This window comes from Taudactylus pleione, unplaced genomic scaffold (assembly GCF_031769625.1).
Source record: "Taudactylus pleione unplaced genomic scaffold, aTauple2 ptg000690l, whole genome shotgun sequence".
In the NCBI taxonomy this organism is placed as follows: Eukaryota; Metazoa; Chordata; class Amphibia; order Anura; family Myobatrachidae; genus Taudactylus; species Taudactylus pleione.
This window is the reverse complement of record NW_028285092.1, coordinates 395496-418527: the sequence shown is the minus strand read 5'-3', so window position 1 is coordinate 418527 and position 23032 is coordinate 395496. Positions and strand designations below refer to the sequence as shown.

At 41.2% G+C, this 23032-nt stretch overlaps 1 protein-coding gene and 1 pseudogene across 1 annotated transcript in view; both read right to left on the bottom strand.

The window, feature by feature from the left end:
- Nucleotides 1-23032, bottom strand: part of MOB4 (MOB family member 4, phocein) — a 105610-nt gene that overhangs the window by 35484 nt on the left and 47094 nt on the right. The window contains exons 3-6 of the mRNA XM_088456234.1: nt 19110-19210; nt 12910-12952; nt 12130-12216; nt 9126-9205 (exon numbers count right to left, since the gene is read on the bottom strand). Of these exons, the coding sequence (XP_088312360.1) occupies nt 9126-9205; nt 12130-12216; nt 12910-12952; nt 19110-19210 (311 nt within the window). The remainder of the gene's footprint in view (nt 1-9125; nt 9206-12129; nt 12217-12909; nt 12953-19109; nt 19211-23032) is intronic.
- On the bottom strand, nt 5973-7480 carry LOC148477759 (lamina-associated polypeptide 2, isoforms alpha/zeta-like; annotated as a pseudogene).

Sequence of the window (23032 nt, the reverse complement as noted above, 5' to 3'; positions counted from 1 at the left end):
CAGCCAAGGGAGTGGGCTCACTCACAATTTTGCCTAAGAACACAGCCATGGATAAAGAATGGTACCAAAACATACTCCAAGAGCAACTTTGCCCAACCATCCAAGAACAGTTTGGTGATGAACAATGCCTTTTCCAGCATGATGGAGCACCTTGCCATAAGGCAAAAGTGATAACTAAGTGGCTCGGGGCACAAAACATCGAAATTTTGGGTCCATGGCCAGGAAACTCCCCAGACCTCAATCCCATTGAGAACTTGTGGTCAATCCTCAAGAGGCGGGTGGACAAATAAAACCCCACAAATTCTGACAAACTCCAAGCATTGATTAGGCAAGAATGGGTGGCCATCAGTCAGTATGTGGCCCAGTAGTTGATTGACAGCGTGCCAGGGCGAATTGCAGAGGTCATGAAAAAGAAGGGTCAACACTGCAAATATTGACACGTTGCATAAACTTAATGCAATTGTCAATAAAAGCCTTTGACATTTAACAGTTTCTTATATAGTGCGACATTCTGTTGCGCTTTACAAATGTAAACATTAATAGAAAAAAACTAGGTAATAACAGACAGCTATATAGGTAGGAAGGCCCTGCTCGCAAGCTTACAATCTGAAATGCTTGTAATATTACTTCAGTATATCATAGTAACATCTGACAAAAAGGTCTAAAAACACTGAAGCAGCAAACTTTGTGAAAACCAATACTTGTGTCATTCTCAAAACTTTTGGCCATGGCTGTATATCTGTAAAAATAAAATAGAAGGGGCGTACCTAAGCGCATAAAAGTTTTATTTAAACAGACATAAAACACAGGCACAAGCTTCATAGTCATGCTCGTACCAAGAATATAAACTCTGTGGGCTGATTACCACATGGCTTTACTCTGCACTAGTCCAGACAAACTGCTTACTCCACGGTCATCCCGGGCTCTCAACCCACGCCAATTTCCTCCATTACGAAGTTTCACTGTGCCGGGGCTACCACAAGTCAGTCGTTCACAGTCCCATACTGGTCCGTATTACATCACAAGGCAACGTCCCTACGCTTTTAGTCACCGACTTTGTCAGGGGGGAAGCGCTTTAGGGCGCCTGGCGTCTCTCCCTGCCATCTCTGCTCCCCGTGGCATCGGCATGCTGCAGTCTCCTGTAGTAGCTTCCAGCGTGGGGCACTTGTCCAAGAGGCTCAGCAGGACGACAGTTGGCAATTGCCTTGGGCCTAATATTATGTCATGTGGTAATCAGCCCACAGAGTGTTTATACTGGGTAAGAGTACATCTCGTTAAGTGATCACTTCTTCTTAAATTGCACTATGGAGCACCCCTTCTTTGTTTTTACCTGTATTAGATATATAGAGAGATTATATAGAGATAATAAATGTTTGTATATATATATATATATATATATATATATATATATATATATATATATATATATATATATACACACACACACACAGATGCATACAAAGATCAGATATTCATGTTGCTTATGTAAGCTTTACAAAATAAAGAGACGCTAGAGGAATTGTGAAGACATAAGTTTCTTAGAAACAAATTCATATCAGAATGGGGTGTAATTCTTTACCAAAAGTTACTACCAATTCAAATAGTCAAAACATTTGACTGGTATATTTTTTGGCTTGTCTACACCCTTTTTTGACAATTACAAATAACAGTTTCCTCCGTTAAAAATATTTTTTTCAATATTATTCCAGACCTCCTTGAAAAATATCCTCAATTCAGCAAAAAGGATTGCCTAAGGTGCCATCATTGAGCCTAGCGTACCCGCTAGGCTGTTTTAGCGGGGCGCGGCGCCCTGCCCTCCTTCTGGAGGGCAAAAAGCACCCTGCCCTCCAGGAGGAGGGCAAAAAACGCCCTGCCCTCACAGCCTGCGGGAGCCGTTCTCACCCGCGGGACGCAGTGTCCCGCGGGTGGAGAAACATGCGGTGACCCGGTCACCGCCGGAGAATAGACGCCGGGCGCATGCGCCCGGCATCTATTCTCCCTGTCTGCAGGGCTTGGGGGCTGCCCGGCGTGTCCGTAAGTGCCGGGCACGCCCCCAAGAGTGACGAAAAGGGGACGCGTCTTATAGACACGCCCCCTTTTCCGATGACCACGCCCCCTTCTCGTGCATGCCCTCTCTAGCTTCGGCGCCCTGCCTCCCGCCGGAGCTGGAGGGAACACTAGAGCCGATGTACTTCAAAACTTAAATGAAAAAGGTACAGACCAGGATTTTTGGAAAGGCCGTTCTGCTCCCTTTTCACATTGTTTTCCTTTAGTACATTAATAATTTGCCTACTTGATTATTAGTTAAACTGAACGAGTTTTAAAATTATTTTCATTTACTTTTAACACTGTACTATTTGGGTCTATATGCACCAAACAAAATTTTCACTTGACAATTTCCTTTCTTCCTGGTCATTGTTATGTTAGGAAATTTGTAATTTTAATATTTAAGTTTTTATATGAATTTTACTTTTTATACTGATCGCATGTTTGGGTTAGTATGTCTCGATAAAAATAAATACATTTGAGTTCAGTATGTGCAAACTTGCACAGGTGTATATGCATGCCTATTCTAAGAAATTAATAATTGCTAAGTGATTAAGTTTAAGTTTTTACAATGGCATGTTAATATCAGTGCAATACATGGCAAATTGCAGACTGTTCACTAAATGTGAGCTACGTAGGCTTGTAGGACCATTTGACTGTGAAGAAGTTATGTTTACATTTGAAAATTACGAATTATAACTTACAGATAATTCAGTTTCTTGGAAAGCTCCATGGCAGCCATAACACTGGGTTAGTCCTCCATTACCCTAACGACAGACAGGAAATTTTTTCTACAGGGACCTCCCACTGGGGGTATATATGCTACCTCCTCCCTTTCCTTAGTGTCTTGAGTGTCTCTTAAACTTCTCTGTAGAAAAAACACAATTCCGGAAGGGTAATCTAAAGGCTGCCATGGAGCTTTCGAAGAAACTGAATTATCGGTAAGGTATAATTAGTAATTTTCTTCTTCAGCCTCCATGGCAGCCATAACACTGGGATGTACCCAAGTTTACATATATATATATATACATATGTATTTGGCCAACCCTATATAAGAAAAAATACATTTTAGTCTAATGCAAATCTATTTATTTAAGGCCCTTTGAAGAACTTGACTTCCAAAGTGGTGGTCCGCAATATGCAAAGTATAATGTTTTGAGAATGTATGTATAGAAGACCAAGTAGCTGCTTTGCAGATGTCCACTGTTGACGCCTGAGCCTTTCCTGCCCATGAAGTTGACATTGCGCTGGTAGAGTGTGCCTTTATAATTTCTGGAATCCTTCGTCCTTCCTTCTTATATATGAAGACGATCACTTCTCTAATCCATCTAGCTATGGTTTGTTTGGTTGGTACACAACCTTCCCTAACGCAGGAATCACCAGAAGATGTTTTGTTTTTCTAATCTCCTTCACTCTTTGCAAATATACAGTAAGAACTCTTACTAAATCCAATTTATGAAGATTCTTTTCTTCACTTTCTGGATGAGGAAAAAAGTTAGGTAAAATACTCTTGATTCAAATGAAAGGCGGACACTACCTTAGGATGAAACGCCAGATTAGTTCTTAAGACCACTCTGTCTGGAAAAAAATTACGAAAAAGGTTCTTCTGCCCATAATGCCTGTAACTCGCTCACTCTTCTGGCAGATGTAATTGCAATTAGAAAGACTACCTTCCATGTTACATATCTCAGAACCACCTCTTCAAATGGCTCAAACGGTGCATTCATCATAGCGTTTAGTATAAGGTTCAAATCCCAAGGTGCTACAAACGACCTTATCCGTGGTCTAATCTTCTTTATGGCCTGACAAAACCTCTTGATTAACTCTTCTTCTGACAACCTTCTCTCTAGTAATACACTTAGAGCCGAAATTTGGACCTTGATAGTTGCCACTGCCAGGCCCTTCATAAAACCATCATACAAGAATTGTAACACCTGTGAAATGTCCACGGTCAAAGGTCCAATTACCCCCTTTCTCCAGACAAGAAATGTTTTCCATATTTTAAAGTACACATCTGAAGATACCTTCTTTTTTGCTTGTAACAGTATCTTAATGACCTGATCTGAGAGTCTCTTTTTTTTTCTCAGTAACTCCTGCTCAATCTCCATGCTGTTAAATTGAGCACTGATATTCCCGGATGAAAAACCGTCCCCTGAATCAGCAGATCCACTCTGCCTGGTATCGTCCATGGCTCCTTTACTGACATCCTCAGGGCTGTTGGGAACCATGGTCTCATGGTCTTCTCGGCCAGTATGGTAACACTGCCACTACCTGATCTTCTCTTATCTTCTTGAGTACCTGAGATATCAAAAGGGAATGGTGGAAAGATGTATCCCAGGTGAAACCTCCACTTTATTGATAGTGCGTCCACTGCTTGTGTCCCTTCCATCCGGTACCTGGAGGAAAACCGAGGGAGTTTCGTATTCCGGTTTGTCGCCATTAAGTCTATCTCGGGCACCTCAAATCTTATTATTTCTTGAAAAGCTTCTGCATTCAACTCCCATTCTCCTGACATGATCTCCTTGCGACTCAAAAAAAAAAAAAAAAAAAATCGGTTGTCGTATTTTCTATCCCTGGAACATGAACCGCTGAGATGGACTGAAGATATCTTTTCGCCCAAGACATAATTCTGCTTACTTCCTCCATCATACTTTTGCTCTTGGTGCCCCCTTGACGATTCAGGTAGGCTACAACAGTCATATTGTCTGACAAAATCTTCAGATGAGAACCTCTGATCTGTTTTCTGAAATACATCATTGCATTCCAGACTGCTCTCATTTCTCTTAAATTTGATGATAGCAGCCTCTCCTGAGGAGACCATTGTCCCTGTGCGATTAGATTTAATAGATGTGCTCCCCATCCTATTAAACTTGCATCTGTAGTCAGTCTTAGATACTCCAACTGTGCTAACGATGTTGATCTTTGTTCTTTTGTCAACATCCTCCACCACACATCAATGATTTCTTTGTGTGCTGTTCCACTCTTCCATAATGGTTTAGGGACAATCCTCTTCGGGTAAACTTTTGGATATTCCACTGAAGATCCCGCATATGCCATCTTGCCCACAGTATAACCCCTATGGTTGAAGACATCAATCCCAGCAGAGACCGCTGTCCTTAACTGTATTCTTCTGCATTTTAAGACCAGACCAATCGTTTTCTGAATATTTACAAATCTGTCTACTAACAGTAATTTCGTATCGGATAGTATTTATTTGTACCCCAGGAACTGTAATTGCTGTGCTGGTATCAATCTGCTCTTTTCCCAGTTTACCATCCATCCAATTAGCTGCAGAACTTCTAAAATCTTGTCCAGATTGCTTCTTATCTCTGATGCGGTTCTTCCTGAAATCAGGATGTCGTCCAAGTATGGCCAAATTGACAATCCCTGCTTTCTTAGATAAGCTATTATCACTGATAAGATCTTTGTAAAAGTCCTTGGAGATGATCTTAGTCCGAACAGAAGGCATGTAAACTGGAAATTACTAATTTGAACACAAAACCTTAAATAGCTTTGATGCTGAGGCCAAACTGGATTGTGGAAGTAAGCGTCTCTTAGAACTAATGACATAGAAAATCTCCTCTCTTTACTATATCCGAAAAACTTTGAAGAAACTTGTTTAGGTCTCTTAAATCTAATAGTGTTCTGAATTTGAGAATAAAATCCTTTTCCTCTTTCCATCTGAGGTACTGGTTTTATTGCTTGCAAGTTGATTAACTTTTTGTACTTTCATTCATAATCTTTAGTCCTGATATTGGAACGTATGAGACCAAATATCTGTCCCCTCTGGGCAACTTCTGAAATTCTATTTGATATTCTTTTGAGACTATTTGCAAAACCCATCTGTCATGGGTAATTGTTTCCCATATTTCCGCAAATTTTAGCAGTCTGCTCCTACTGGAAATCTGGGTTGACACTGAATATAGTCATTGTCTTTTTCCATAAGGCCTCCCTTGATTATGACGAAATGACTGCCTGGTCATACCTGATGAGTATCTTCTATTGTACTGTCTTCCTGGTCTATAACCTCGTGCTTCCCTAAACTGCTGTTTAGAGGTCCGTGCCCGATATCTTGTATATCTATCTTGAGGTAACCTAAGAGATTTCCCACCTGTTATCCTCTGTATTAATGCCTCCAATTTAGTTCCAAACAACAATGATCCTTCAAAAAGTAAATTTGTTAGTCTGTTCTTTGAGACCTTGAGCATCAGCCGACCAGGAGCGCAGCCATAATATGCTCTTCTAGCAACTACTGCATTAGCCATAAACCTTTCAGTAAATGCTGTCACATCCAAAGAAGCTTCATATATATATATTCAACTGCTCTTTGCATTATTTTCAGATTTTTTTAACAAATATTGTTTTGAAATCTTCTCTTCTAGATCAGTATGCATATTAGCACTCCATAACCTCAAAGCTCTTGACACGGCAGCAATAGCTAAACCAGCTCTTAAAGATACCATTGAGGCAACATATCCTCTTTTTAAAGAGGTCTCCATTCTTTTATCCATTGCATCTTTAAAAGAAGCCCCATCTTCCAAAGGAATGGTTGTCTTAGATACCATTTCTGCTACTGGAGCATCCACTTTAGGGATAGTACACAATTTAAGAAATTCTTCATCCCTAATAGGGTACATACGGTCAATCCTTGCTAAATTTCTCTGCCTTTTATCCAGATTCTGCCATTCCTTTAGCACAATATCCTTCATAACCTTATGTATAGGAAAAAACTCTATTCTTCTTTACTCTAATCTTCAAACAATACTGGGGGGCATCCACTAGACGATTTTAGCAGGCGATTGAACGATAACGATATCGTTATTGTTCAAAAATAGTTTAAAAATCTTTTGCAAATCGTGCAGTAATTGTTTCTAACGATGTAGGATGCGCGCTCCCGCTGGTCGTTTGATAGTCTACTCTATCGACTGAACATGCAGGTCAATTTCACTTGATTGCTTAGAAATCGTTTACACATCATTCATGCTGAACGATCAAACGATGAACCCCTATCTGGCCACTATAGCTGAAAGCTGTCAATCACAGATTGAAGCATCGTATATAGTTAGATCCTTTGCAAATTGTTCAGAGTGGAAGATCGAAATTCAAGGGAAAATCGTTTAGAGGTTGGACAGGGATAAAATCGTCTAGTGGATGCCCCCCATACATCCTGTTGTTCATCAGGTAAATCCTTATAGTTTAAAGATTTATAAATATTTTTTAACACCATTTCTACGATATCCATGTTAAACGATCTTGTATCCTCATGAATTTCACCAGACTCCTCACTAGATATTTGTTCTACTCCTACCATAGCACTTTGCTCAAAGGACTCCAACTCATCATATCCCAAACTTGTCTGAGACCTTGATCTCTTAAACCCCTGGATAGCTAAAAATTCCTCCTTTGATACAAAAGACCTTTTAATCCACTCCATAAGTTCCATAAGTTTGATTCACTTGCTGACTTTGGCTAGGTGGAGATTTATGTTTGCATAAATCACAAAACACCATATCCTGACTTCCAGAGTAAGATTTATCACATGCTGCACACTTTACATTCATGTGTTTCTTCTTAGAAAGTCTCTTCTTGTGTTCCATAGAACTAGGCACACTGCAGAAGACACAATAATAAAGTTTCTACTATACCTATCTATCTAACTAAAACAAACATTTGCACCCATCCAATCAGGTCTTACCCAATCTGGGCGCTAATCGGCTGTTTGGGGGGGGGGGGGGGGGGGGGGGGGGGGAGGCTGCTGCTGTTGTTGCTCCTCCATGTCTGCACTTACAGTTCCACTCTGCAGAACTCACACCTAATGTAGTCTCCAGTGTGCGGTGCCATTTTCATAGCCCTTTGACTCTAGTGACGGGCGGGCGTCTGCGCCGCACTGCCTTCTGGGCACTGCCGGCCGCGTCCTACATGAGCCTGCAGCTGATTCAGCAGTAACCCAGCGTCCAGCCTTTTCTTGCTCCTGGCGGCCACGTCGTGCAAAAGCCCGTGTGAAATCCACCTAGCGCAACCAGCCATCTCCATGACTCCGGGGCGCCAGCCCGCCACAGACTGCAGTAAAACGTCATCTTGCTGGGCACAAAATTGAGGTACGTCCTATCAGGAAAAAAATAACAAACTTCCCTACTCTGTCTAGAGAGACAGGAAAAAAAGACACTAAGGAAAGGGAGGAGGTAGCATATATACGCCCAGTGAGAGGTCCCTGTAGAAAAAAAAACTTCCTCTCTGTCGTTAGGGAAATGGAGGACTAACCCAGTGTTATGGCTGCCAAGGAGGCTGAAGAAAATCAAACCAGTTTGAAAGTAAAAATGGTGTCAGAGATTCCTATTCAGGGAGACTTGATCAACCGCAACAGTGTGAAAGGGGGTCATCTGCTAATATAAGAAAATGCTCCAGGTATTACAAGATATGCCATTACAGGAATAAACTGAGTGCATTCAAGGTCATATTCAAAATTAAATTCTGAATATTTTTTTTGTATAGACATTTGCAGGTCACATTTTACTTACTACTATCTAAACTGTAAATCAGTAAAAAACTGTAAATAGGCAACATGTTTCGCTTCAGCTGTTATGGAACTATACAGCCCAGCCAGTTTTTATCAGGCCCTAACAGCAAAACTGTGGCAGGGCATGCTGGTATGTAAAGTTCCATAACAGCTGCAGCGCCACACTTTGCTGTATATCAATACAAATAAAAAACGCATTTCAAAAATTTCCATTTCATGTGTTTATAAAATGTATCATAAAGAAAAAAATCCTTGATTAGTGTGTATTTGTTAAATAGTATTGACTTATACTTGATTTTTATTATTTATTGTATGAAGTATAAAATCAACATTAAGTCATATATACCAAACAGTAGAACATAGTAAAAAGGAACAAAAAGCAGGGTTAATAAATACATGCTGTGGAGAGAAACCGCAATAGAATTGAATGAATGAGGAAGCAAAGAGCTTTGGGGAAAGCATCCCGACTGAAAATATATTATAGCAATATATTGCTTATATATTTTTAAACATTGTATTGTGCTCTGTAATGTATTTCTATACAAACCAAAAAGGTACTCACCTGCTTGGAAAATATTTATTGCTATTCAAAAGACATGCAGCACCATCAAGTGTGTGTCTTGTGTAATCTATAGCAGGGCACTAAAAAAAAGTAAATAAAACAGTAATAAGATTCGATTCTTGTTTGTTTTTTTTTATTACAGGTTTTACTTATACCAGCATTAAACTCACAAAATAAAATGTCAATACAAAGGTCAATAGGCACATGTATTACGTATATGCAAAACAGACAAAAATATCAGATTAGCAAAAAGGTGGCGACAAGAATTAAAAAAAAAAAAAAAAAAAAACAGGATGTGAGCAGAAATAAGCATTAACTGCTGCCTTGGGACTACTCGCGGCTTTGTAATCGGATAACTAATGGAAACTGCCCCCTTGTAATTCAAGATATGAAAAAGATACTCTATTATGATGATGATACACATATATAAATTAACATGCCAACATGTCCCTGACTTGTGCAGTGTATGTCATGTGTATTGCAGCTAAGCAATAGCCATATAAAGTACAGCATCATCTCCTCCTCCCTGCCTAGATCAGTATGTGCCTGCAGCCCACCACGCTCACTTTACTACTGCACTGCAGCTCCACCGCTGCCAGATCTACCCGTCATTCCCCTACTTCATCCACCACCATAAACACCTCATGCAGCAAGGAGGGAATAAATAAACAGAAAGTGGACCATTTCAGATCGGACTACCAGAAGTGGAGGGAGAAGATTAAAATCACAGCTTGGCAGTCATAGAGAGACGGAAAAGAGTATTCTGCTGTCCCTCAACCACCCACATCAAGCAGAACACCTGTTTCAGATGCAATGGATTGTTAGTGACTTGCTCCATTAGCTGAAGGGGGTCACTAGAACATTGAGAATATTACATACATAGGCAGGTACATACAACAAAATAAGTAAATGAACATAAAAGGTAAAAGCAGCTGTCAGTTTGCGAATACCCGTATTACTCCCACTCACATAAGGTTTCTCTCGTATAGATTTTTTTTGGCTGATCACACCACAAGTCCCATTCTACAAGGCTCAGAGATCTCCCCGGTCTCCTGGTCTGATCACTCAGCGGTACTGCTGGATCTAGAGTTCCCGTCCATTTGCCCTCATCAGTTTAAGTGGAGAATGGACAACTTTCTTATCCTACGCTCAGAGGTTCGTACCCAAATCCTTCAGGCAATCACTGATTTTAATCAACATAATGACCCTGACCATACTTCACATGCGATTAATTGGGAAGCACTAAAAGCTTTGCTCCGGGGCCATTTCCCTCAAATCTCTTCCATCCGTAGAAAAGTGGAAAGAAAGGAAATCTATAGCTTAGAAGCTAAAATCTCGGTCTTGACTAAGTGCCAGAGGTTTCCGAAGATAAATTCTTCCGCCAACTTCGTTCTTATAGAGCCCAACTGAACAAACTTCTCTCTTTAAAGACGTCCCGTACTCTCAAATGGCTATAACAAAGATTCTACAAGCATGGGGATAAGGCAGATAGGATGTTAGTGCATAAGCTCCAGACTAAGCGTACCAAGAATAGGATACTAAAAATTCTTGACCCTGCTGGTTGCTCTCAATATTATACGAAATCCATTGCCAATACTTTTAGGGATTTTTACTTCTCTTTCTTTCCTCCTTTTCTCTTCTGATAGAGATATTTCCTATCATCTATAAAATAATTGGGGATTGTCTTGTTCTATAACTGCGAAGCCCATCTGTGTTCTTGTTATTTCTCATATGGCTAGGAATATTGTGTCTTTTTGTGTCATTTGACTCTTCCAAGCCAATGTTTATGCAGATGTGCCTTACTTGCTGTACCCTGAAAACTCTAATAAAAAAAAAAAAAAAAAAAAAAAGGTCCAAGCAGCCAATACTCCTTGTGCTGAACAGTCAGTCCACTGCATGCAGTGGCCTGTAGCCACAATCGGCCATGCTCTCCCGGCATAGCCCTCGGTCCTGGCACTATAGTCACTTGGGCCGACTTGCTATTCAGCATCAGTGCGTGGAAGACTGTGAATGAGAGTTTTAAACTCTTCCTCTGCTGCTGATTTCCTGCTGGCTCTGGGCGACCTAGGAAAACCCGGAATTCCATCTCTCCACTTTGAGCTGTGCAGCCCAGAAAACCTGTAGTTCCAAACTTCTATTGCAGCTGCGGATGTGCCGGGCTTGTTTTCCTCTCCCTTGGAGGGAGCTGATCCCACAGGAATGTGTGCAATTCAGGTGACAGACAACCGCTCTCACTATCTCTCTCATATTAATAGAGATAGATATAATTTTTTTTTATTACACACACGCATAATCCATATAAAGTCCGCACTCACAGCAGCATGTCCAGCAAACTTGGGTGCAACTTCAGTGTAACCATAATTTGAGGTTCACAAATGCAAAATTACAGGTTGGAGGGCACTCACCATTGCAGCAATACAAATATCCTTTATTGGTTACATACCACCAGTGTTATAGCACATATTCCAACGTTTCAGTCTAATAACAGACCTTTGTCAAGGTAGATAAGTGTTGCAAGAAGCCACAGCCATCAGAAAGACTTTGTAGTTAGGAGCTTCAGAATTTGCATAGTGAACAGTCCTAACTGTGGTAGGGCTCTCTTACCAGAGGTGCAGGCTCTGCCAGTCACGTTTGCATTCTCTAATTTGGAGATGGTCTAGAGCACAAGCTCTGCATAGGAAGGAGCTGGAGCAGAAGGGGGGAGCAGTGTATGGTGTAGGAGTGGAATGGATTCCTGCAGGTGCCACTGAAAACATCCTTGAGTGCCATGTTGTGGCACTAGTGCCAAGGGTTGTGTATACTAATTCTATTTTACTTTAAAATTTGAAGTAAAGATTTATCTTTTCTGTATATTATGCAACATACACTTTTCTTTTGTCATGAATCAATTTGTGATGAATTAGGGCTAATTAAGTTGTAAAACAGAGCTACATAGCGAACCCATGCAGTTTGTTAAAAAACAAGTGATGGCAAAATGAAAGCATCCTAATCAAAAGTGTCTCACCTCCTTTGGTGTTTTATGAGCTGCACAAAGAAATATCCATTGTTCTGTTGCAGTCATCTGAGTGCAAGTATCAGGGTGACATTCAGTCTGCAATAAAATAGTTTAATTGTTTCATTTTCCAGATACAAAAGAAAAACAAGGCATTACCAATATGGATTAATTTAACAAAATATTATTGGCAACAATTTATTTTGAAGCACATGTAATGGTGCATACACACGGTCAGATTTTTCCTTCATATCTGAACGATAACGATTTAAAAATCGTTCAGTCGTTCATATCTGAAGGAAAATCTGACATATCTGACAGATCTGTCAGATGAACGATTGAACAATGCGCGTTCCCGATGGTCAGATAACGATATCTGACATCTGATGTGTTTGCAGTCAGACTTGGACGATTTCCATTCATTTTAATGCAGTCAAAAATCGTTCAATCGTTCAAATCTTTGGTAAAAATCGTTCATCTGACAGATCTGACAAATCTGACCGTGTGTATGCTCCATAAAATAAACTGAAATGTATTTTATGGAGCATACACACGGTCAGATTTGTCAGATCTGTCAGATGAACGATTGAACGATTTTTGACTGCATTAAAATGAATGGAAATCGTCCAAGTCTGACTGCAAACACATCAGATGTCAGATATCGTTATCTGACCATCGGGAACGCGCATTGTTCAATCGTTCATCTGACAGATCTGACAAATCTGACCGTGTGTATGCTCCATAAAATACATTTCAGTTTGTCTTTACATTTATTAGAAGAAAATAGATTACCTGCAGTTTGACAGCAAGTCCATTAAGCTCAAGACAAAACTGCCTAAAAGGTTGAAAACACAGAATATTCAGTATTTTTAATATAGACAATAAAACAATTATTCTCAAGTTATTATATGATTTACCATGTAAAAAAAAATGTCCTATAACAAAAAAAATGAAAGTACCTTTCTTGTAAATCTCAGTTGAGAACATTGCATTTTTTTATATTATATTCAGTACATCCACAAATCTATGATCTCTATATTTTTAATCAGAGCAACATGGTTCCTACCAATGATTTCAGAGGCAGAGAGTATGGCAGGTCCCAAATTACAATCAAAGAGTTATTGTAGGGTCTATCTATATGTGCACTGCGAACCTCATGTTTATTCTAAAATTCAGTTAATAAAACCTATATTTAGTTCAACAAATATTTTTTGTCCTGGTGTCGGAAGTGTGCTTCTGCATTATGGTTTGTAATGCATACATATACACTTCAAAAAGAGCACAAATCAAAAATTCTCCTATCAGTGGAATCTCAATGTTCTCCAATCTGCACCAGCAACATACTACAACTCTACAGGAAAAGAGCGAGCTCGTAACGTAGTACGTAATATATAGATATGCTTCAAATAGGCCAAATTCATGCGTACATCAATTAAGACAATTTTGTCTCATCTAAAAAGGCAGAGGTGGGGAACCTTTTTTCGGCCAAGGGCCATTTTGATATAGATAGATATATCTATCTATCTCTAGCTATCTATACCTATATATACAGATAATTATTCGTGGGCCTGGTGCAGGACACAGCCCCTCTGTGACATCACATGGGACGGGGCCAGAATTGCTGGTGATTACAGCAATGTCCAGAGCATCCTGGAGGATGCTCCAAGGATCTGTAAGAGCTTCTGAAGTGCCCCAAGGAGGCTCCAGGTGCACTGCTGCATAGATTCTGGCTGCAGTGTGTCATTCTAGGCACCCTGCTAACCAGATGAGGCTAGCAGAAAAAGGCTGCGAGGCCAGACCAAATGATTCTGAGGGTCTTATAGAGCCCCCCGGGCAGGAGGTTCCCCATCCCTGGGGGGGTCAACCCAATTAGATTTGAGTTGGGTCCAGCAAGCAGTTTTGAAGTTGAACTCGCAGTGCGATTTAAGTTTGCAATTCAATTCCAAATATTCATTGATTTTCTAGAGGAATTTTTTGTCTTTTTTGTGCGCACCCGTGTGAACAGGTGAAAATGTAGGGAAAAACTTTATTTTATAGGTAAAAATGTCTGGACAGTGCAGAACCTCTGGTACACCCCCCTAAATAATAAATCACACACTTGGAGGGGTTTTAATAGCATAATTTGGCAATAAAGACAAGTCCGTTTTCAGGGGAAATGCTCTAAAAAGCTCAATAATGGGTTAAATAATATAGGACAGGTGTAAATGATGTAGGACAGGTGTGTGGAAGTTTAAACTTTAATTAGAAGAAACACACATGCTTCCTATTATTTTTCAAGCAATAGTTAAAAAAAAAAAAAAACAATGCAAAAGCAGCCATTTTCTACCTTCTAAAAATCTTCAGTACTTTCCTTAGGCACTAACAGCCTTCTATATGGCCCTGTCATTTTAGGGACAGGATGGTTCCCCCATTTTTTCATGAACTTCTCACAGGTTACATTTTGTAGTAAAGCCCCCACAACTTAGCAGCGAGTACTGCAGATTGGCATTTCTAATTTTAGCGATGTGTGTGAGTTACATGAAAAACTCACAAACTTGCTACTAATTGAATTAACCAGAACATCCAGACCATGACATGTGAGTGGTTAATAATCTGTAAAAAGATTTTTAGGAAACCACTCGTGTATTACCATAAAACATGGACTAATTTATTATATTTATGATATCTGTACTTTTATGGAATAACCTTGTTCCCCACCCATCACCATTTCCTACCCATGCCTAATAATTTGTGTCTGTGGTATGTGTGCCAAAATATCATCATCATCATCATCATCATCATCATCATCATCATCAGGTATGACCTATGTACTGGTTAGTTTTCTCCCCATCACTGGCTTCATTTACAAAACAATAGTTGGGGGGAGGTTTACGCCAATTGGGAGTTTTATTTAATTGACCTTTTTAACATAGGTTGATTGTGGCTCAAATGAGGGTATTAACATTGTGTCATTCCTAGTAACACTGAAGAAATTAATAAGATTTATGATTGAAAAATACCTTATATGAAGTTAGTGCCAACTAGAGGACTAATTCATTAGTTGTTCATATGTTCTTTTTAAGGTCATCTATTATAGGTTAGTCTATAGTGACCCCATCTAGCGCAAGTGCAGTGGATCAGCCCACACACCCTCTACTGACACAGCTTCTTTCAATTGCTAGTAGTGAATTGAATGTTGGAGGAACGCACATGTGGAAAAGCCTAGGAAGGAAGTCTTAAACATTAGTCTCCGAATCATACTGTAGCTCTGCCTACCCAGGACCCAAGACTCAAGTATAATGCAACACAAAGACATAAGTGAGGTATTCTATAAAAAAAATAATAATAAATAAATAAATATTCAGACAGCATGACACGGTTCAAAAGTGGAGACCAGCAGACGGACTGCATGATGGGAACACATACACTGTTAACTATCAATCAGTGATTGGCTTCAAAAGAAATCTTCAGCGATTTATCAGTTTCATGATCTTTTCTTTTCACCATAGCTGTTTTATCATTAACTTGCAGAAACTACTTCTGATTGTTTGTTCTTTCATTTTTCTTTATCTTTTGACAGCTGCCTCTATCTTGTTACTAGTGATGATTCAACATCACATCTCCATGCCCCTTCCACCCCCACTGCTTAGAGCAAGAGACAAAAATACAGCTTTACTCAGATTATTAGTACTATTAAACCCTTGGTGCTAGTACCAGAATCAGATCAACATGTAGTACTTAAAACAGTAAAGTTACATTAAAACACATTTCTTAGATGACTAAAATCAGCTAAAAGCCAGAGATACACAATTGCTTAGTCACCAGAGGTGGGTCTAGACCTTTCTTTTAGGGTCCTCACTCCTCCCATATTATAGTTCATTCAGATTAATGTTGTGAACCATTACAGCACATAGGGGTATGTGCTACACTACTATGAATATGGTAACTGCCCCCACAACATGCAATCTTCTAGCCTCCATGAATACAGTTCACTAGCCCAGCATAGCAATGTACTCAGAGGATGACAGTAACATCAGATTGTAAGATATATTAGCAAACGTGCGGACAGGGGACCAGATAGCCGCACGGCGGACGTTTGCTCCTGAAGTCCCGCTGCCCATAAGATCACCACCGCCCTAGCGGTAGGCACTGAATAGGCTTAAGTAATAACCAGAGCGGATCCAACAAATAAAAATGCATATCTACAGCAGGGCTGCACAGCAGCCCCTTCAAACTTGCCCTACTCCGTGAGCACCTAAAGAACACTGTAATTGTGGGACTGCAGGGGGGAGGAGCTTACTTTTAAAGCTACAGTTTAATTTAGGTGCCAGCTCCAACCCCAACCTACAATCCCATTGTCCAGTGTTCCCCAGCCTTGCTGCAAGAGAAATGTGCGTTTTAAACAAAGGAGGACTGTCATATGGATACAAAATGGTGTATTTTATGGTACAGTTAAGGTGCTTACACACTATGCCATGTGCTCACGATGCGATATCGTTTCGGATTTCCCCCCGGCAATCATGGACACGATTTGGTATAAAAAGTGTCTAATTTGACTCACGATCTATCATGCATCGTGTCTGACATTGGCAAATCTTGCCTGCAACGGGCAAGATCTGATGATGCAATGTACGACCAGCAGGTACGCGCATCGGCATAGTGAGTGGACCCTCACAATTTGGACATATTTTACACGATTTGACGGTCCGAGGCGTTGAAATCGGGTGAATCGTGTAAAATATTGCATAGTGTGTAGGCACCTTTAGAGTCAGATGCTAATATGCCACAAGCCGATTCAAAAGTTTATGTTGATAGAATAGTGCGTTTCATAATAAAGGACATAGACTGTGGTCATGTTCATACGTGACCAGACAGAAGTGTTTAATTTGCAAGCATATTGAATTGCCCTGTAACTAATCGTAAAGAATTGTATATAATATTATTGCTGATGCGTATAATTGAGGAAACACTGCCCCTACTTCTATTAGTATTCATGTATATTTTCTAGTTGAACTTTGTACCATTTAAATACTTATTCAGGAGTTGTGATAGCCAACAACAGAAAGTCAATGCAATGTAATAGGTCAAAAAGATTTGCATCTGAATAGGTGGAGAAAAGAAGTGCAACATTTTTGGTTGAGGGTGCAAAGGTAGGGAAACCACTCAGAACCCTTGGGACAGCCCCCCAATGGACAACTGTGTTAAAAAAAATTAGTAAAAAAAAAAAAAAAAACACTTAACACCCCAAAAAAGTACTTTGCATTTGGGGCCAAAAAAGTGCAAAATGGGGGGACAAGTTCACAAACTAACAAAATAAGGTTTGGGGGGGGCACTAAGAAGGGGATCAAGTGTTTTGGGGACTGCAGGTGCATTTTTGGGAGTGAAATTTCACATTTAAAAAGTTCACTTTAGAGACATTGAAACATGCTTGCACACATTTTTAGGTTCTAAATTTGACAGGACTACTTATTTTCACCAACAAATACTGCTTTTAATGCCATTCACCACTTGTGCAGACACGCTAATTAGTGGCAATTGTGCGAACTTAAGTACCCCAAACAGTTTATTAGGGTTAATCGTGCACTACTACATTGATCCCCAATGTTTTTGCAGCTTATTGGGGGGTTCAGGATTTCCCAGATTCTGACAGCACTTTTTGCCTGTTCCTACTTTGTGCGTCTCCGTTACTGCTTCTTTTGGAATTGAATACGGCAAATAGCTGGGCTGCGCACGATAAGTTTAAACAGCTAAAATACGCAATGTAGGCGAAAAGTACGGCATGCGAAACTTAATCGCAGGTGCGAAACTAAATGAATACGGGCCATAGTGTGTAAAAAGGAGTGTATTCACAAAGGAAGTATGCAAAGAGCATGTTAATGTCTTGCAGAATTGTTGTGGTCTTATGGTCCCAAACAATTAGTACTAAGCGGGTAAAACTTGGCTTTCTCCCCAACAATCATGGACTGCCTGAGCCAAGCCAGGTTTTGAATTTTACAGTGTGTCAAATCCAAGTTTAAAATGTGTAGTGTGCCTGTTAACCCTACACAATTACACAGGCACAAGAGACTGAATAATAGATTACCGTAAAGAGATTGTTCGTTTTATGGTATAAACCTTCCTGCTTGTGTAAAATTCCAACAAAAACGTGTTCAACATATCCATTTTGTATTATCCTTTAAAATAAAGTCAACTCAATCCACCATAAAAGCATAGAATGGTCTTTATATATTAAACAAAATAAAAACACTCTACGGGGCTTGATAATGTAATCGATGGATAAAGAATAAAGTGGAGTATTCATTTTTCCCTAAATATCACCAAATTATATTTTTTACATTAAGGAGCTGATTCAGACCAGCTCGCTAGGATGCGACCGCTCGTAGCTGACCGATAGCTGCAATCCGCGCATGCATCACAATGCGCGTACGCAAACCACTGCGAAATATCAGAATGCGTTCGCTCGATGCGCATAGACAGTCCAACAGAATGAGTAACAGGAGAAGCAGTTTGTGGGTGGTGACACGGGCAGTCCACTAGAAACGGAGGAGTGGAGGGGCGAACGCAGGCGTGCCTGAGTGTTTCAACGCAGTTTCAGAGGCGTGCATAAATTAAAAGGCAGCATCATAGTACACATCACTTCGTGGGATTTCACACTGAAGCAATCGCAGTGCTTGTGGCAGGGTATAGTCAACCTCAAGCGCTGCGATCGCATCCGATGGTGCTCGATGTACCAATGTTTTCATGCACTTCCAGAAGATGATGTGCGCAAGTGGGCATCTTATGAATGGCTGGTGGGCGTCTGCATACACAAAGTGATCGCACGCCAAGACATAGTGGGAGTGCTAATGCCTTGCGATCGCCTGCCTTGCTGGGGTGTGCTAGATTTGTGCGAGCGAACGCATCTAGCGAGCGGGTCTGAATGAGCTCCTAAGTGCATACAACAGAAAAGTTTTATTGCAGGACACTGACACATTGCAGCAAACAATTTTAGAAAATTGTGAATAAATACCTACCGAAGATGTTCATACTTCCACACACCTTCGTCTTGACCTTCAGGGGGTTCTAGTATTTTGTCAATGTTGGAACAATCTGTTCTTATATTCTGTTGAATGTACTGAAACATTGAATTTGAAATATTAGCAATGTCATATTCATGTGTTTTTTGAAACATGCAAAAGGACTACTTTTTTGCTCTTTTACTTGACTGATGCTTGTGAGGTAACGGGCTGACAGAAACCTGTCTATTTAGCTTCTGCATTACTGCTGTATGGTGATATACCACCATCCTTCATTATCTTGTCCTGAGACTCATGCACACTTGCACGGAGCAATATATAAGGGTAGCGTTCCCGCTAGGCTGTTTTAGCGGGGTGCTGCGCCCTGCCCTCCTTCTGGAAGGAGGAGGGCAAAAAGCGCCCTGCCCTCACAGCCTGCAGGTGTCTCATCCCACGAGTCGCAGTGACCCGCAGGTGGGAAAATGTGCGGTGACCCGGTCACCGCCGGTGAATAGACGCTGGGCGCATGCGCCCGGCATCTATTCTCCCCGTCAGCAGCGCTTGGGGGCTGCGCGGCGCGTCCCCAAGAGTGACGAAAAGGTGACGTGTCTTATAGACATGCACCCTTTTCAATGGCCACGGCCCCTTTTCGAGTGAGCGTGTGCGTAAGTGCCTTCTCTAGCTCCGGCGCCCTGCCTGCCGCCGGAGCTAGAGTGAGCACTATAAGGATTGAGTGTTGCAATTGACTATTGGATATGCATGCATTAATACCACCTGACAAACTCTCAATTTTTTCTGCTATTACTGACAACAGTAAATGATATATGCTATATGTGCAAATACGAACCTCAACAACTATGTCCTTTATGCTGCAAAAGCTTACTAATAACTGAAGCTTTAAACACTTTAAATATCTTCACTTTCAACTAAAGCAAGCTAATTAATTCCAAGGGTTGCCATTACTACATTTGTTGGATTACAAAAAGCGCTTAATTTGATGTTGCAAAAAATTGATACAAAGTCTTAAAAATAAAGGAACATTTGATGGTACGACTTTATAAAATAAATGTGCCCTAGAAATGTTTATAGTGGCACCTAGAAACTTCATGTTTACAGCTAATGTAAAAGTATGTGGGTGAGGTTCAGGATACAGCCAATTGGCCCGTGATGTAAAACGTGCCCGGATTCAGTCCCTAACTCTCCCTACCTGGTTGTTCCAACCGATGTAATCCACTGTTGGCAGCTAGCGTTCCCACTAGGCTGTTTAAGCCTGCGGGTTCTGTCCCCCACCCACGTGCCGCAGTGTCCCACGGGTGGGGAAAACGGCAGAGCAGCGGTCAACCCCCGGTGAATTTCCATTCACAGTGACAGCGGTTCTTGGGGGCTGCCCGGCATGTCCGTAAGTGCCGGGCACTCCAAGAGTTACGAAAAGGGGACGCGTCATATAGACAAGCCCCCTTTTTCGGGCACGCGCAGGAGTGCCCTTTGCTCTAGATCCGGCGCCCTGCCTGCCGCCGGGCCTAGAGTGAACACTAGTAGCCCCCAAAGATTGCGAGATAAGTTCCGGGCGTTGAGTGAGCCTGGGGCCGGCTAGCCCTGTCCCCGCTCCCCGCGGTGTCTGGCCTGTTAGGGCAGTTGTCAGTCTAGCGGGCTGCGGGCTATGCGGCAGTATCTTCAGCAGATTAAAATAGCGGTGACCTTCTCCCGTAAAGCATCAAAAGAGTTTCATGCACCAAGTGCACTTTTTCAAGGATCGCTGAAGTAAAAAATGGAGCTTCCTCAAATAGTAAAAACTTTATTGTTACTGGCTAAAAAAAACAACAGAAGTTACGGCTAAAAAAGCGGTAGCCAGGTGTTTTAAAAGCCACCATTTAGAAAGATAGAAAAGGAAGTACCAATATCCATTAAAACGATAAAATAGAATTAAAAGATGTTTAAACAAATAGGTGCCACTAAAAATGTCTGTATAAAACTATAAAAATGCGTTCAATTTAATGTCGATGTGCAATCCATGTGGTTGTAATGTTCTCAATTCAAAGATCCACTTTGTTTAGTTTCTTCTCAAGTTGTTGACCATGTCTCCTCCCCTCCAATAGCGACCTTTTTTTTTATTATTTATTTATTTCTGCCAATCGTGTCTTTGCCTCTCTTGGTTTGGCCAACGTATTGAAGTCCACACGGACATTATAGCAAAAAAAATTCTTATTCTGTTACGCATGTTATGTGGTCCTTGATTCGGAACATTTACCAGTGTTATTTGAACTGAATTCTTGAATAGTTTTGTGGTCAATGTACCCATATTTTTACAAGCTTTGCAATTTAGACAATAGTGGTAGCCATTGTTTTTTTTTTTAAATAGAGTGCAGTGTGTCTTCTAGGGGTAGAATTCTTACCAGATGTTGTTTAATGTTCTTTGATTGTCTATATACAATGTGTGGATTGTCTGGGATAATAAGAGTTATGGTATAATATACCTTCGTTAACTCTTTTTCTTCGAGGTCCATTGGGTCCACAGCCATTACTCTGGGGGTATATGGATTCATCCAGGCACCAAACAGTTAATCCAAGCTCTCAGCTCCCAGGCTGCACCAGGTCCCCCCTATATACCCCGCCCCTGGTCACAGGCAGTCAGTTCGTTATAAAGCCAACCAAGAGAAGGCAAAACAGATAAAAGGACCCATGTTCTCTAGACCAATCTCTCAGAGATACAAAGAAATACCAAACACCAGGTGTGTTAGGATGGGTGTCCTGTGGACCCCATGGACCTTGAAGAACAAGAGTTAACGAAGGTATGTTATACCATAACTCTTATTTTCTTCTTCGGGGTCCACAGCCATGACTCCGGGGATATACCAAAGCAGTACTCCTAAGGACGGGAACGCTCCTGTATTTCCGTAGAGGGGAGAATCCTATGCCCGAAGGAAGCATCGTGAGAGGCAAATGTGTCAAACGCACATAATTTTACAAAGGTGCGGATGGAAGACCACACGGCTACCCTGCATGTTTGTTCAGCAGAGGCTCCACGACGCACCGTCCACGATGGTCCCAAAGATCCAGTAGAATGTGCCGTGACCTTGTTCGGCATAACAAGATCAGCTTGTGTGTACGCTTGAAAAATTTGTCATATGCAACCATCTGGCCAAGTCTGTCTGTTAGCTGGCCAGCCTAGTTATGACAGCCATACAACACGAATAAAAAAAAACAAAAAACCATACTCCTAATGGAGTTGATGTGATCTGCATAGATGCGTAACGCACAAACCACATCCAGTGATACTTCAGTAGCCGAAAGGCCTGACGCTTGCAAAGCCGGAACCACCATTTCCTATGAAACCGAGAAAACCACCCTAAGAAGGTACCCGGCCCTAGTACGAAGAACAACGCTATCCTGATGAAATATCCGCAAAGGAGAGCGAAAGACAGGGCTGCTAAATCAGAGATCCTACGGGCAGAAGCGATAGCCAGAAGAAACCAGTCTTCACTGTCAACCACTTTAGGTCCATAGATTTCAGGGTTCAAACAAAGGAGCCTGCAAAAGTCCTGAGAACCCCCCTGAAAAAATATCCTAATGTCAGGCCAATGGGGCAATCCTTTGAAAGTGCAGAAGCCCCAACTCTCAGGGTGTCCAGACGGAGACCCCGGTCTAAACCAGCCTGACCCGAAACTACAAGTGCCAAACTTTGTAATAAATGCAGCCAGAAGAAGATTTCTGTGCCCTCTGAATTACAGAATTGGAAAACTTTTCCCTTTAAGACAGAGGTCTCAAGAGCCACGCTGTCAGACAGATGTGGCAGATCTGGATACAGGCAGGGACCCCGTTTATTAACCGGTCCAGCTTTGACGGAAAAGGCCACAGAGTGTCTATGGAGACTCCGCAAGCAGGTGAACCAATGGCGTCCCGGCCAAGCAGGGGCTCAGTATTACTGTTGCACTCTCCTGTTT